This window comes from Rousettus aegyptiacus, unplaced genomic scaffold, assembly GCF_014176215.1.
Source record: "Rousettus aegyptiacus isolate mRouAeg1 unplaced genomic scaffold, mRouAeg1.p scaffold_m13_p_14, whole genome shotgun sequence".
Lineage (NCBI taxonomy): Eukaryota > Metazoa > Chordata > Mammalia > Chiroptera > Pteropodidae > Rousettus > Rousettus aegyptiacus.
This window is the reverse complement of record NW_023416289.1, coordinates 32,763,052-32,776,999: the sequence shown is the minus strand read 5'-3', so window position 1 is coordinate 32,776,999 and position 13,948 is coordinate 32,763,052. Positions and strand designations below refer to the sequence as shown.

At 53.0% G+C, this 13,948-nt stretch overlaps 2 protein-coding genes and 1 pseudogene across 4 annotated transcripts; all 3 read right to left on the bottom strand.

Moving 5' to 3' along the window:
• Positions 1 to 154: 154 nt before the first annotated feature.
• Positions 155 to 2,078, bottom strand: LOC107497643 (hepcidin antimicrobial peptide). Its single transcript, XM_016119713.2, has 4 exons — positions 1,984 to 2,078; positions 1,504 to 1,635; positions 448 to 507; positions 155 to 365 (listed from the first exon to the last, which is right to left on the bottom strand). The coding sequence occupies exons 2-4, from the start codon at positions 1,588 to 1,590 to the stop codon at positions 264 to 266; spliced, it is 249 nt and encodes an 82-aa protein (XP_015975199.1). The 5' UTR covers positions 1,591 to 1,635; positions 1,984 to 2,078; the 3' UTR covers positions 155 to 263.
• On the bottom strand, positions 1,984 to 13,541 carry USF2 (upstream transcription factor 2, c-fos interacting). 3 transcript variants are annotated; one of them, XM_016119711.2, is made up of 10 exons: positions 13,447 to 13,541; positions 13,136 to 13,182; positions 12,910 to 13,028; positions 12,572 to 12,772; positions 12,004 to 12,154; positions 11,799 to 11,886; positions 11,452 to 11,510; positions 4,898 to 4,992; positions 4,645 to 4,773; positions 1,984 to 2,078 (listed from the first exon to the last, which is right to left on the bottom strand). In XM_016119711.2, the coding sequence occupies exons 1-10, from the start codon at positions 13,506 to 13,508 to the stop codon at positions 2,067 to 2,069; spliced, it is 963 nt and encodes a 320-aa protein (XP_015975197.1). In that variant the 5' UTR covers positions 13,509 to 13,541; the 3' UTR covers positions 1,984 to 2,066. The 3 variants fall into 3 exon arrangements, with proteins under 3 accessions (XP_015975197.1, XP_015975196.1, XP_015975198.1); XM_016119710.2 differs by lacking the exon at positions 1,984 to 2,078 and adding an exon at positions 3,902 to 4,551; XM_016119712.2 differs by lacking the exons at positions 1,984 to 2,078; positions 12,572 to 12,772 and adding an exon at positions 3,902 to 4,551.
• On the bottom strand, positions 11,080 to 11,198 carry LOC118611732 (annotated as a pseudogene).
• Positions 13,542 to 13,948: the final 407 nt, after the last annotated feature.

The window sequence follows — 13,948 nt, the reverse complement described above, 5'->3', positions numbered from 1 at the left end:
ATAAAGTGGGGCTCAGAGAACGGAAAATGAATTTCCTTTACCAAGTTTCCTTGCAGCCCCCCATACACACCCCACCGAGTACCAGCCCTAACAAGGCGGTGGCCAGAAGCCTGTGGCATTGGCCTTTGGCAGGGAGAAAGGGCAACAGTCACTCTGGTTTGGAAAATAAAAGCTAGAACCAGCCATTTTATTCTGAGACCATTCACAGAGTGTTGGAGGGCTGCAGGAATAAATAAGGGAAGGACGGGAGGGGCAGGGAGGCTCTATGTCTTGCAGCAGATCCCACACTTTGATTTATAACAGCAGCCACAACAGAAGATGCAGATGGGGAAGTGGGTGTCTCGCCTCGGCCTCTGGAGCCCCGGCTGTGGAAGGAAGAAAGAGTGAGCAGGTGTGGGCCCAGGGTAGGTTGTGGGAGGCTTGGAAGGGAGGCCCAGGTGTTCTCACCGTCCAGCCAGACGTGGCTCCAGCTGTGTCCTGGGTCTGCGGGTCTGCGATCTGTCTTGTCTGTGAAAGCAGAAGGGATAATGAGGATGATATGGGCCCCAGCAGAGCTCTCGGATTCACCTCTACCAGCTCTCTCCTCCCCAAGCAGTTGGTGTCCTGTGCTCAGCTGGAATCCTAGGCGTGGCCTCTTTTTCTGGCCTTCTGTTTTCCACAGGCAGTTCTTCCTACAAACACCCCAGGTCTGTCTACAGCTCTCCCCACAGTTGCCACTCTTCTTTGGAACATGGCTCTCCTTGGCCTGGACATAGCCCCAACCCTGGACAAATCTCCCCCCACCTCACCCTTACAGTCCGTATCAGTCAGATCACGGCCTTCCCCATTAGAAAAGCCTGCAGGGTTCTTATGGCACTTGAGGAAAATCAGTGTTCGCACGATTACCTACAAGCCCTGGCAACTCCACCACTCAATCTCATCTCCAAGTACCATTGCTTCCATTCCCTAAAGCCTCTGATTCACAAGGATGCCATGCTTGCCCCCACCTGGGGTCTTTGCTTGCTGTCCCTTTCTCTTGTCTTTCATGTCATTGATCAAATAACATTTTCGCACAAAACACTCCTGCTCGACTGCCGGCCCTTGATCCCACCTATGGCACGCCACCACCACCACCATTGTCACTCTACTATAATCTTGTACGTTATTCGTGATAGCATTTACTAAACACCATGATCTTGTTTCGTTTATTGACTAATTTCCTGAACAGGATGTACGTTCCAGGAGACCAAACATCTCTCATCTACCTTGTTCACTGCTTGATCCCACTGTTTAGGACTTAACACAGAATAAGCATTTGATAAAAAACTGTGAAATTAGTTTAGGGCCCCCAGTCCCTGCCACTCAGGACCCTGTCTCTGTACGTTAAACAGCTGCCCATTCCCCCTTCCCCCATTCTGAGCTCTGCCCAGTGCTGGGAGTCTCCAGCTGCCCTCAGCAGTCCCCTCCCAGGGCCTGGCTCTCCAGTCCCAGCTGCCTGCTGGGCCAAGGCCCGTGGGCTCTCACCTGCTGCAAGAGAACTGAGGCACTGGTCAGGCTGGCCAGGATGAGAAGCAGGAGGCAGACAGCCTGGATTCGCGTGTTCAGTGACATTGTGTCGTCTGTATGGCTGTCCTGCTGTCAGGTCTAGGACGAGCTCTGGTGTTTGGGCCCAGTTAGAGTTGCTTTTATGAAGCCTCCTGGGGAGGCGGGGGTGCTAAGCCCCCTCCCCTTTGTCCTAACTCATTTCCAAGAAGGTGGTGACTCCGCCAGGCGGGAGAGATAAGCGGGAACAGAGCACAGGGAACGGGGTTGTGTCACCCTCAGCCAGCAGAGGTGTGGCCAGGGGGTGGGGCAGACAGGGCGACAGACACATGCCTCTAGCCAGCCACCTGGGAAACACTTTCCCTGACATGACAACACCTTGTTGATCTCAGAAAAAATTCCCCTTTTCCCCCAGAGGTTGAATAGGTCGATGAGCAGGAGCAAGATGCCCTCATTCCCTACCCTTTGCTGAAGTCCTCATTCACATGGGGGATGGCTGTCACTTGCTGGGCCCCTCAGGGGTGCCCATCACAACTCCCACAGCTTCAGTTTCTCTTCTGTAGGAAACATTGCGACAACCAGATGTGGGAGTTTGATTTGGCGCGACCGCCCCCAGCATGCATGTGGTCTTTTCCAAATGTCAGAACCTTAAGATGTCGCCCTGGTGTCTGGAAAACGTTTCTGTGAACCTTTGATCATGAAAAATAACTGTAGCAATAGTAGCTAACATGGGATGACTGCACCTCATACACAGCAGATGTTCGTTGACTCACTTTTGTGTTAACTCTGCTGGTGCTACCTGTCTTCCAAGCAGCGCCTGCTTGTCCCATTCCGGGCTCTGCTCCGTACTCAGGGGCCTGGGCTGCCTCCTCAGGACGGAACCCCAGGGACCTGGCTTCCTAGCTGCTACTCCCTCTTGGAGGAGCCCAGCACGCCCACTTGAGTCTTGTTTTCCTCATTTTACAGGACATGAACTGAAAGCAGAGATTGGGACACTTCCGAAGCCAGAGGCCGAAATGGCATTCAAGGCTGGGCAGCCTGGCCTTGGAGCCTGTGCTCTTATCGGCATGCTTTCCTGCCTCCCCAAAACAGGAGCAGAGTGGGCTGTGGACCTGGCTCATGCTGGCTCGATGGAGCCACTGCGCACATCTCACCCCGACCCCACGTTCAGTGGCACTGTATTGGCCACACTCACTGACACCAGCAGTGGGGCGTACACACCACAGACATCAGCCAACACTACAAACTAGGGCTTTTTTTCGCAGAGCTGGTCCCCTAGCACACCACTGGAAGGGGAAATGAACCGAGGCTGCCCGAGTGTCCTAACTACTACTTGAACCACGGGAAGTGGATGCGCATGGCCTGGGGGACCTATAAACTTGATTCCACAGATGGGGCTTTGGCCATTCTGCCTGATGCTAGAGCCATCCAGTGTCAACCCTTCCACTGGGGCCTGGGGATGCTGCCACCAAGGAATGAACACTTCCTCCTGGCCCTGTTGCCAAGACCCACTCAAACCACAAAAATGGAGGCTCCTGGGAAGTGAAAGCTGCCTTGTGCCATCTGCCTCCCATTCATTCCATGTTAGGTTCCTCCTGCTGCACACACTCTAAAAGATGGCCTCAGAGGAATGGCCAGAGAGAGGAGACAGGGCTCCCTAATGGAAGAAACTAGTTGGGGACATTTGGAGCACACACAAAGTAGAGAACTCAGCAAGGCAGGGACTGGCAGGCCTAGATCCTGGGAGTGGATGGAGTTGTATGGGGGCTGCAGATCGTGACAAGGACCAGTTAAAGGCTGATGCATGCTCAGCCGCGGGAAGACACAGCAGCATCCCCCAGCACTGCCAGGCATCACTGCATCTCCGCTCAGGCCAGGTTTCATCATCAGCCAGGGGCAGGGGTCACAGCACAGGCGCCAGAGCCACAGTACAAGGCGACAGGCTGACGGGCCAAGCCTGGCTTCCTGGCCATCTGCCTTCCTTGGGGGTGGGGGGCTCAAGGCCAGGCCCCATCATTGGCTGGTGCAGAGGGGAGGGCTTCAGCCCAGGAGGGCAGGGCCAGGAGTCAGTCCTGTTTTTAGGAACTGGTGACACAGGAGACCCCAACCTCTCCTCAAAAACATGGGTCATGTCCTTGACCCAACCTGCCCCTGCCCCCACACCACAAATACACACCTGGGGTCTCAAAGAGGATATTCATTTCTTAAATCCCCCACCCTGCCAGCCAACAGACTGGGTACCAGGCAGTACAGGATAGCAAGGGCTGGCACACGGCCACCAATACAACAGCTGAGGCCCTGCACTGATGGAGCTCTGCACAGACCCTACGCCCCCTCCCCATACCTGAGATGGACAGATACACAAACAGACAAGGCGGGGCCACATGGGGCCAGTTTATTGCAGTTAAATACCTCTCTCTCTCTCTATTTTTTGTCCATTTTTCCATAAAGAAAATTAAAACACACTCACACACACACACACACACACACACCCAAAAGGGAGCAGGGATCAGAAACAAGAGGTGCGGTGGGACATGGCCTCCCTACTTAGGTCCAGGCCCCAGGGATAGCCCCCAAAGACTCCCATCCTTCCCATAAGCACCCTGTCTCAGTACCTCTAGAGACCAAGGAGGCAGGAGGATGTGGCAGGGCCTCTGTCCTCCTCCCTTTTGCCTCCAGGTGATACCAGAAGTGCTGGGGCTTAGTGGGGACCAGGAGAAGGGACACAGACAGACAGGGGAGGGAGGGTATCATTTCCATGTTGAGGAGAGTAGTGGGTGCTTATCCACAGAAATGCATTATTTCTCCCCATTTTTTGTTAAAAATCTACTATAAAAAACGCAGCTGGGGGAGGGACATCTGTCCCTCTCTGTGCTAAGGGCTGGGGAAGGGGGCAGCAGAGGCCGGGAGGAGGCCCCTGCCGCACGGTGGGGGTGGGCGTCACTGCCGGGTGCTCTCGCCCACCATCTCCAGGTTGTGCTGCTGCAGCTGGGCGCGAAGCACGGCATTCTCATTCTTCAGCTCCTCGATCTGGCAGACATGACAGGGGTCAAGGAGCCGGAGGTGGCTCCCTGCATCTTGGGGTTCTGGGTCCCACACCCAGCTCCCACCCCTGACACTCACCTGTTGCCTCAGGAGCTCATTGTCCATCTGCAGCCGCTCGGCCTCCTTGAAGGTCTCCTGCATGCGCTGGTTGGTCTGGCGCAGCTCCCGGATGTAGTCGCAGGCCTTCGACAGGATCCCTCCCTTACTCTGCAGGGTGGGCAAGAGCGTTACAGCGAGCATTGCCTGCTGGCCTCGCCTGCTGGCTCACCCCAGGACAACTGCCATGCCCAGTGGCCAGGAAGACTTTCTGGGAGAGGTTGGGGACACTCACCGCTCCCGTCTTGCTATTGTCTGCATTACAATCTGGAATGATTTTTGAAAGCTGGACGATCCAGTTGTTGATCTTGTCTCTCCGCCTCCGTTCCACTGCAGGAATAACAGCAGTAACAGCTAGGTTTACAGCACTTCTTGTGCGCCTAGGCGATTTACCTCCTGAGGTCGATGCCATCGGACCCTAGGACGCTGAGGCAGTGCAGGCCCTGTCCAAGGTCATACTGCTAGCAAATGCAGGGCCAAAATCTGAACTTAGACAGGTGACTTCCATGACCACTTTACATTGCTTCTCAAGAGGAACAAGGAAAGTCTCAGCCTCGAGTGCCACACGCACCTTTAAAGCAAAATCAACAGCTGGAGACTGAGGGTTCATTGTTTGCCTGCTCAGTGTATTTTGAAAAATGTCAACATTTAAAAATTTAAAAAAATTCACACGATAATTGCATCTTTTGAAAAAGTGTTCTTGGGGGACAAGAATGGGCCAGAGTCCATTTACATGGGACCCGAGTGTCCCACTATCGTCCCCACGGCCCATGCATTTAATTCTCTATAGTCCTCAGGTTTCCCCAGGGCTCTGGGTCTCATGATTCTGTTTTTCCTTTATTTTAAAAATCAGTCTAACCTTCTATTTTCTTTCTTGTTAGAATGAATGAATGAATGAATGAGTGACTCTGAACATGTCTCCTCCTGCTTAAAACCCTTCTCTAGGACCCTGGCAGCAAAGCCCAGGGCCCCAGACTGGCCTCTGTGGTTCTCAGGGGCCTGGCCCATCAGGGCATTGGGTCACCCAGAAATAACATGAACCTTACCTTGTAGGCCAGGGATGGCAACTAACGGAAGATTTCACTGGAAAACTCCAGATTTGTGATTTTATTTCATAAAATGCTACAATCTCACTCTGTCAACTGAATTGAGTGGCAGCTGTAGAAAGGGCATATCTTCTCTTTGGCTCCTTCCCTGGCCCACGTCCCAATCTTATGACAGCTGCCTGGGGGTCCACCTGCATTGGAGCCTGAGACCCCTGGCTTGGGGCCTATTGAAGCAAAGCTGTCCCAGCCCTTCCCTACTTTCCAACCACAGGCCTAGGCAATGGTGAGTACACACAAGAAAGCTGTTATCCCTCAACTCTCGCCCACACTTTCATGCCCCTGCCAGGACGGCCCCTGGACAAGTGCAGGTGGTGTTTGCAGAGGACAAGTAGACAGTTTCTCAGGGTTGGGCAGTGCTGATGGGAGACAGGGGCGGAAGGGGAGGTTCTAGAGAGAGTAGAGAGGTGTGGCCCAGGAGCATGCCCTCCACTCCCTACCTCCTCTGAGGCCAGCACCACCCCTCACCTCACCCTGGGGTTCCTTCAAAGAACACACCTGGCCACTAACAGGCAAATCCCACTGTCTTCTCTTGGCCTTGGTTTTATCCACTCATTGCTGACTGGTCCTTCTCACCACCTCACTTTGGCCTAGGTGACAACACCTTCCTCTGTGGACCCTACTTCTCCTTGGCCCCTCGTTCCCTCACACTCCTCTTTCCACAGATACCGCCCTAATACTATGATAAGAATGATGATCAGTACAGAGCTTCGCCTGAGCCCAGTCCTGGACCCCACTGCTGTCATAGTGAGTGGAACTATCCCATCGAGAACAGGCACGTCTCAGCAGAGTCTTTGGGAACTCTGTAAACAAAAGCAGCAGCAGGGCTAAGTGCAGTCCAGGCTTGGTAGCACTGCCCACCACGTCCCTTAGGAATGTGTTCCATTCCCAAGGTTTCAACTGAGGAACTCAACAGCAGATGGCTTCTTGGTTTCCTTCTCTCCCCTCATGCAGTCCAGCATTCATGAGCTTGGGCACCAGGCTGCAGCTGTATCTCCCATGTACTCCTCCATTCAAGCCACCAGGGGGCAGGGAAAAGGGGTATGGCACATCTCCAGTTTGCAGTTACTTCTTAAAAACATATTCTGGACAAGTTGAGTTTGAAGTGTCTGTATGCAGGCCACTCCGAGAGACTGGAGTCCACAGTGGATTCAACCTCTGTTCTGCTGGCACTCACGGCACCACTGTGAAGTGCACGTGAACAGGCGATACTAACACCACAGGATATAACTGAAGACTGTGCCAAGGGCCTGGGGGTTGCCAAGGTGGAGCAATGATTTCTGCATGGGAATGGGATGGGATGGTATTTTCAAAAACTTAGAGAAGAAACATTTGGACTAGTTTCTGAGGGGGTGTGGGGGGCATCAGGCAGACAGGCATCAAGATCCCAGGAATGGTGACATGGAAATACACTGGGGGCCATGGAGCAATGTGGTAGGAAAAGGTTGTAAAAACAGGTAGTGAAGGCCTGAATGCCCTATTAATGGGTCTGGACCTCATCTACTATAAGGGTCCAGGTCCTTGAGCCTGAGGCCCTTCATTAAGCAGGTGGCGATGTGGTCAGTCCTGTCACTTGGGAAGACCATTTTGGCACATCTGAAACTGAGGAAGGCCAGTGAAGACCAAGGCCATGTCCATTCCACAGAAGTGCTTCAGTTATACCCACTTAAAACACAATTTAGAAGCAAAATCTGCCAGGACTAAAAGGAGAAATGGACAAATTCACAAACATACTTGGAGACGTCAACACTCTTCAGTAACTGACAGAACAAGCAGACAAAAAAACCAGGATAGAAACCTGAACACTGTCAATCAACTCGACCCGGCCGACACTGCGGGAACTCTCCACAACAGCAGCAGATATGCTTTTCAAGTGCATATGGAAACTTTCACCAAGGTAGACCATATTTAGAGCCATAAAATATGTCTCGATAAATGTCAAATAACTAACTGAAATTATATACAATACATTCTGATTTTAATAAAACTAAATTAAAAAATTGATAACAAAAAGATATCTAGAATTAAGCAACACACTTTCAAATAACCTATGGGTCCAAAAAAAAAAAAAACGCTAGGAAAACTGGACAATATTTTGAACTGAATGATAATGAAAATACATTCAAATTGGTGTAGCTGAAGCACTGTTAAGAGTGAAATTTTTAACTAGAAAACCTTGTATTAGGGGAAAAAACAGGTGTAAAAAAACCTTTAAAAAGCTAGAAAACAACCCAGCAAATTAAACCCAAAGTACAAGAAACAAATTAGTAATGTTAAGAGTGGAACCTAATGAAACAGAAAGAGCAATTCTATCAGCATTATAAAATCAGATTTTCTACAAAGATCTGAATTTCTGGCTTCTCAGAGGTTCTGGCAACTGTGGACCCAAATTCTGGCATGGCGGCAATGGGCTGGCACTGCAAAGATCACCCTTCGGGAAGGACACATGAGCCCCAGTTCACTGGGAGGCCTGGAGATGGCCTTTGTGGTTACCAAGAAATGGCGGGAAGGATGTAAAAAAGGAGAAAGAGAAGCTGATTTAAAGTCGACTTCAGCACAGAACTTCAGGGTTTGGGGGTGTGAGGGAAGAAGGAGAAGTTCAAGATGGCCCAGTTTTCAATTCTGGCTTAGGTAATTGTGACCATAGTGCCTTTTGCTGCTCTGGAAAAAGAAATGTTGCATGGGAGCCTTTGGGGAGGGGAGACAGCAGGTTCTGTTTCAGAGGAGTTGAGTTTGAGGTATCTCAAGGACATCCAGAAATGGAGATTCTGAATGAGCAGCTCAAAATATGGGTCAGGAGGCTTGAGGGAATAATGGTGTGGAAACACGTTTGCACATTGCCCACATAGGGGTGAGGAAGCCCTGGGGGGAACCAAGGAGCGGGTCTCACCTTCTTGGATTCACAAAGGAAAATGCCAGCAGAACCCCCTCCCCAGAGAAATGACAAACACTTACAACTGGGGATGGGGCTTTGGGAATACCGACAGTCCCTGGGGCTGATGGGGAGACCAGACCTTAAGAAACACCAATAGTAGAAGCAGTTTCCCAGCCTTTCCCAAAGTGAAGAATCACCGGGAGAACTTGTCAAAATACAGACTCCTGAGCCTCCCTCTGACCTACCCATTCATAACCTCTGAGGACAGCCCTGGAGACCCTGATTATTAACAAGCTTCCTGGAGTGTTTGGGAAGCCCTGCTGAGGAGCAGGCTGGGAAAAGGAGTGGCAAAATGGGTAAAAGAATCGGAGCAGACAGAGCAGAAAGGATCATTACTGAAAGAAGTGGAATAGGCAGGGCCAGATGCTTGGAATGCAGACAGGAAAGGAAATCAATTGATTTGGCAATGCAGTCGTCATGGATGACCTTAAACGGAGCCATTTTGGTAGAGAAAAGAGCCAGACTGTCAAGGATACAGGGAGGATGGGTACAGCGTAGGTCAAATACCGTGAAGGTTAAAAGAGAGGTCAGGATACAGCTGGAGGGTAAGAGCGAGGTTATGAAAAGCCTAATTTTTGTAGGAGAAAGATTCTACACTGTTTGCAGGTGGATTGATCCAGTGAGAGGAAGAGTGAGAATGGGGTAAAGGGTGGCTGGATGGTATCCCAAGAGTGGTTGGCTGCAGTCTTACCAGGAGACAGTCCACACAGCCAGTCTCAGCTCGCTGTACCCTCAGTATTAGCCTCTGCAGGAAGCAGGTTAACATTATTTACAGAGAACTAAACAAGTGCAGGAAAGAACCAGCCTGAGGTCGTATGGCATAAGCAGTAAAAACATGACTGCTGGGTAGCCTACAGAAGACCACTCGAACTCACCACACCCAAAAACCGAGCTCAGGCTCACCCCTTCCCTTTTTAAACCAACTTGACCCCATTGTGAAACCCTGATTCACGAAATCCTGATTCTTCAGCCTTGCGATCTTCTCCCCACACCCTCCCGCCCTCCATGCCCTGTCCTGTCTCAGGCCTCACAGCTGTAGTCACCTCCTGCTTTTCTAGCTTTTCATATCCCATTTTCCTTACTATCTAGCCTCTATACACAAACCCCTCTGCTGACACTGGGAGGGCCTCTTACAAGGCTCCATGTGATCTGGCCCTGACCAGCCCTACTGCTACTCCACCATCTCCTTTTCCTTTCCTGAATTCTGCTCTTCAGATGCAACAAGTCTGTTCTGGTTCAGGCTTGGGTATTTGCACTTGCTTGTCTCTCTGTTTGGGACTCTTCCCCAGCACTTGGCTGACCCATTTCTTAAGTTCCATTAAGGCCTCTGCTCAAATGTCACCTCTCAGAGACCTATATTGCCATTATTACCCTCTGTCTTCCTACCCAACTTTATCTTCTTTCACGTGCCTTATGATGTTACATTTCAGCTTTGTAAAATTTGTCTCTCCCATGAAAATAACACTAATGAGAGCAAAGACCTTGTCTGACGTATTATCCACTGTACCTGAGAACCAAAAACAGTGGCCAGCATAGCATGTACAAAAGGAATGAACACCTGCGCTGCTTAGATCACAGCTGCACAGGCCCACCCCCAATCGAACAATTTCAAAACCCTCAGGGCCTCACCCTGGCATTCAGGGCCTTCCTGCAACAACCAAACCAGCGCCCCTGAAGCAACCTGACTCTATTCTGCCTTCTCTCTTCCAGCCTGTCCTCCCCTCTGCCTGACAGCTCCCATCCCCAAAGACCACCTCCCTGGGAAAGCATCATCTAACCCCCCCCCGCCCCCCGCCCAGTCAGCGTTCAGATACCAGCCTGAACTCCTCTGAGCCTCCCTGATACTCCACACCATGCCCCACACCTGGCCAAGGGCACATGCTGCTCAGCCTGGAATTGACCTTCAGGAAATGTTTGTAGAAGGAAAGTTGTTTGGGTATACGTGTTCCCCTGAATTTTCATGCTACTATGTCCACCGTAGTGGCACTAGGAACAAGGGTTGGGGTGGGAAACTAGGGGACAGCAAACAGGGCCAAAACGACCGTAGGGTGGATCTAGTGTTTATAGGAAGGGCAGGATGCTCCAGCCTTGGCCAGCCAGAGGCACAACTTCCTGTAGTTTCATCTTCAGATGTGCTCCCTGTCAGACCAGAGCTACTTCTGGAAGCCATGTGGGCAAGGGAACAAGGGACTCAAACACAATAGGTGCCACTGCAAAGGTAAGTCTGGAGGAGCAGATCAATCTAATTTTTCAAAAGGAGCAAGAAATCCATATATGAAACCTGCTATTTAAAAAAAATTTTTTTTAGGCAACCTTCGGTTAACCTCACAGATTACAAGGACCTTGTCAGCTCATAATCCTTTACTTTTTATTTTTTTATGCCTACAACACCTGGTCTTCATAGGTGGTCTCTCATCTAAGTACTAACCAGGCCTGACCCTGCTTAGCTTCTGAGATTAGACGGAATCAGGCTTGTTCAGGTTGGCATGGCCATAGACGAAACCTGCCATTTTAGCTGCCGGCCATTAACTCAAAATCCCTAGCCAGGTTGACAAAACACATTGCAATCCATGCCTTTCTGTTCCAGACAAACAATCTTCCCCCACCCCTTTCTCCTTCTCCAGCATTCAACGAACACCTCTTGCATACCTGTAGCATGCCTAGTGATAAGTGACTCCAAATACCAGCCCTGACTGTGCCAGTGAGGCCACCAAAGCCTGAGTTGGACAGGGAGCTCCACTTTGACCTTACCTTCATTGTGCTGAGCTCTCCTTCTCTCATCCCGTGGTGTTCTGGTTCCATCGATTTTCCTTGATGAGGGAAAAAATGGGCAAGTGTTACCTCAGGCTTTGTTTATCCAAAAATTTCATAAGGAGTCAGACTTGAAGAAAATAATCTTTGTAAGACAAATCCACATGCAGAAAGAGGAAATGATACTTTACTTATACTAGAGAAGCAGAAACAGACCAAAAATACACCTAGTGCCTGTTGTTGCCTCAACTGCCTGGCTTGCATTCCAGAAAACCCTCCCTTCCTTCAGCCCCACACCAGGCTCTCCTAGTGTCCCCTGCTTCTGGACCCAGGTCTTCTGCACATACGGGGAGTAGGGGTGCGTCCGGGGTGCAATCGTCCTTTGCGTTCCCGTCTGAAGCACGTCCTGGGGCGTCATCATGACATAGAACTGGCCTATAGGGAAAGCACAGGTTAGTGTTAGAATTGGGAGCAGAGTTAGAACTGACTGGGGGCACCCTGACAAGTCTGTTGCCTCCCTTGCCTTCCGCCTTGGCCCCTTCCTCCCTTTACCTCCAGCCTGCAAGCTCTGATCTGTGGTCTGTACCGACACAGCCGTAGTATCTCCCACACTGGATGCTGGGAAATAGGCAAATCGTGCCTCTCCACTGACAGCCTCAGCTGCTGGGCTGCCGCCATTGCTGAAGGGATTTTGGATTACAGCCTGGAGAGTAGGAGGACACAGAAACTACCCTTAGCCACCTTTGTTCCCCAGCCCAATCCCTTGTTGCCCTATTTGACATTTATTGCATTCTCTATGGAGGGTGGGGAATCCCTCTGCATGTGCCACTCTGCCCTATGCCTCAGATGACCATGAAACTTGCAGACACTCAACGATCACTGGATGAACTAGTAGACTTTTACCTCTAAGAGACCTTCCTATTACCGTCATCCCATCTTTATAGGAAAACAAAAACCAAAAGCACCATATTCCAAAGGCCTTACCCAAGGTTTCACTGTGCAGAACAGGAATTTGACCCATACAGCCTGAAGGCAGCATCTGTGTCCCACCTGTCCCACCCCACTGGGGCTCCCCAACAGTGTTCCCTCTCCATCCTCCCAGGAGTTGCTGGGCACCTACCAGTGGGAAGGGTGCTGCAGGACCTGGGGGCACAGAGGCAGCAGCGGGACCAGGGCGCTGGGCTGCCCCATCCACACCCACCTGGGTCACAGCCTGCTGCCCCCCTGTGAAGGCAGCCGTAGACACGACACTGACGGCGCCTGCTGTGTCCCCCTGGCCATCCAGCTGACCATCAGTCACCTGGACTACGCGGTATGTCACCTGCAGGGGGCGGCAGAGCAGCAAGACCAGTGCTGGGGCCCAGGCAGGGGCCAGGTCCGAGCCCCTCCCAGCCCGCTAGCTCGACCCTCTGCTCAACCCTCTTACTTGCTCACCAGGCTCCCGGCCCGCAGCCTCACCTGTCCTCCATTATTCTCTGTGCGGAACTGGTACTGGATGTTGTGGTCGCCGAACGCCGCCTGCTGGACGCTGGCGATGGCCACTGCTGTCTGCTCCTCCGCCCCAGGGCCGTCCCCGCCTGCGGTCGGAGGGTAGGGTGGATGGTCAGCGGTCGCGCGGGTCTGGGCGGCCCCAGTGCCCACCCCGGGCGCAGGCCCCAGCTCGGTGGGTCCCGCGAGCACTCACTCTCCTGCAGCTCGACGCCCTCTTCTGCTTCGGGTCCCTTGTCGTGACTGCAGAGAAAGCGGGAAGAGGGGGTTAGGGCCGCTCGCGCCCCCGCCCCTTTGCCCAGGTGCAGGACCCCCATCCTGCTTGGCCCATTCCGGAGCTGCCGCACCGCTAGCACCGGGAACCGGGGGTATTAGCACGGGTCCCCCCTCCCCTGCGGCCTCCATTTTGAGCTGGGCCCGGCTGTCGCTCGGGATCATGGCGGCCCGGCCAGGCCGAAGGGCCGCAGCCAGGGCGCACGGGGGCATGGACCGGCCTGGCGCCCTTACCTGGCGGCGGCAGCAGCGGTGGCCGAGGCAGCGGGATCCAGACCCGGGTCCAACATGTCCATGGGGGGGGTGGGGGCGGGGGGGGCGCGGGGCCCGGGGGGAGGGGAGGGGTGGGGTGGGGAGGGGAGGGAGGGGAGGGGGCGGGCAGCCGGGGGGGCCCCCGAGCCCGGCGCTCACGCCGCGCGGCAGGAGGGGACGGAGGAGACACGGGAGCCGCTCGCGCTGATCACGGGGACAAACAGTGGGGTCATGTGAGGAGGAGATGCCGCCGCCGCTGCCGCCGCCGCTTTTCCTGCAGCCGCTGCCTCCGCCCGCCTGCCGGCTCGCGGCGGCTCTAAGCTCCGGGACGCGGCACCGCCGCCCCCCGCCCGCTGCACGCGGCCCTTGGGCCTCCTTCCCTGAGCCGCCGCCGCGACTTTTTTAAAACCCGGTCCGCCCTGGACGGCTGCCGCCTCTTCCCTGGGTCGCCGGCTCGAGCGTCCGCCGCTCGGCCTGGTCCAGT

Coding starts and splice junctions, on each gene's coding strand:
- LOC107497643 (XM_016119713.2), bottom strand. CDS start 1,590: ATGTCACTGAACACGCGAATCCAGGCTGTCTGCCTCCTGCTTCTCATC. Junction 508..1,503: donor CCTCAGTTCTCTTGCAGCAG/GTGAGAGCCCAC, acceptor CTGCTTTCACAG/ACAAGACAGATCGCAGACCC. Junction 366..447: donor GAGCCACGTCTGGCTGGACG/GTGAGAACACCT, acceptor TTCCTTCCACAG/CCGGGGCTCCAGAGGCCGAG.
- USF2 (XM_016119710.2), bottom strand. CDS start 13,508: ATGGACATGTTGGACCCGGGTCTGGATCCCGCTGCCTCGGCCACCGCT. Junction 13,029..13,135: donor GGGCGTCGAGCTGCAGGAGA/GTGAGTGCTCGC, acceptor CTCCGACCGCAG/GCGGGGACGGCCCTGGGGCG. Junction 12,773..12,909: donor CAGAGAATAATGGAGGACAG/GTGAGGCTGCGG, acceptor CGCCCCCTGCAG/GTGACATACCGCGTAGTCCA.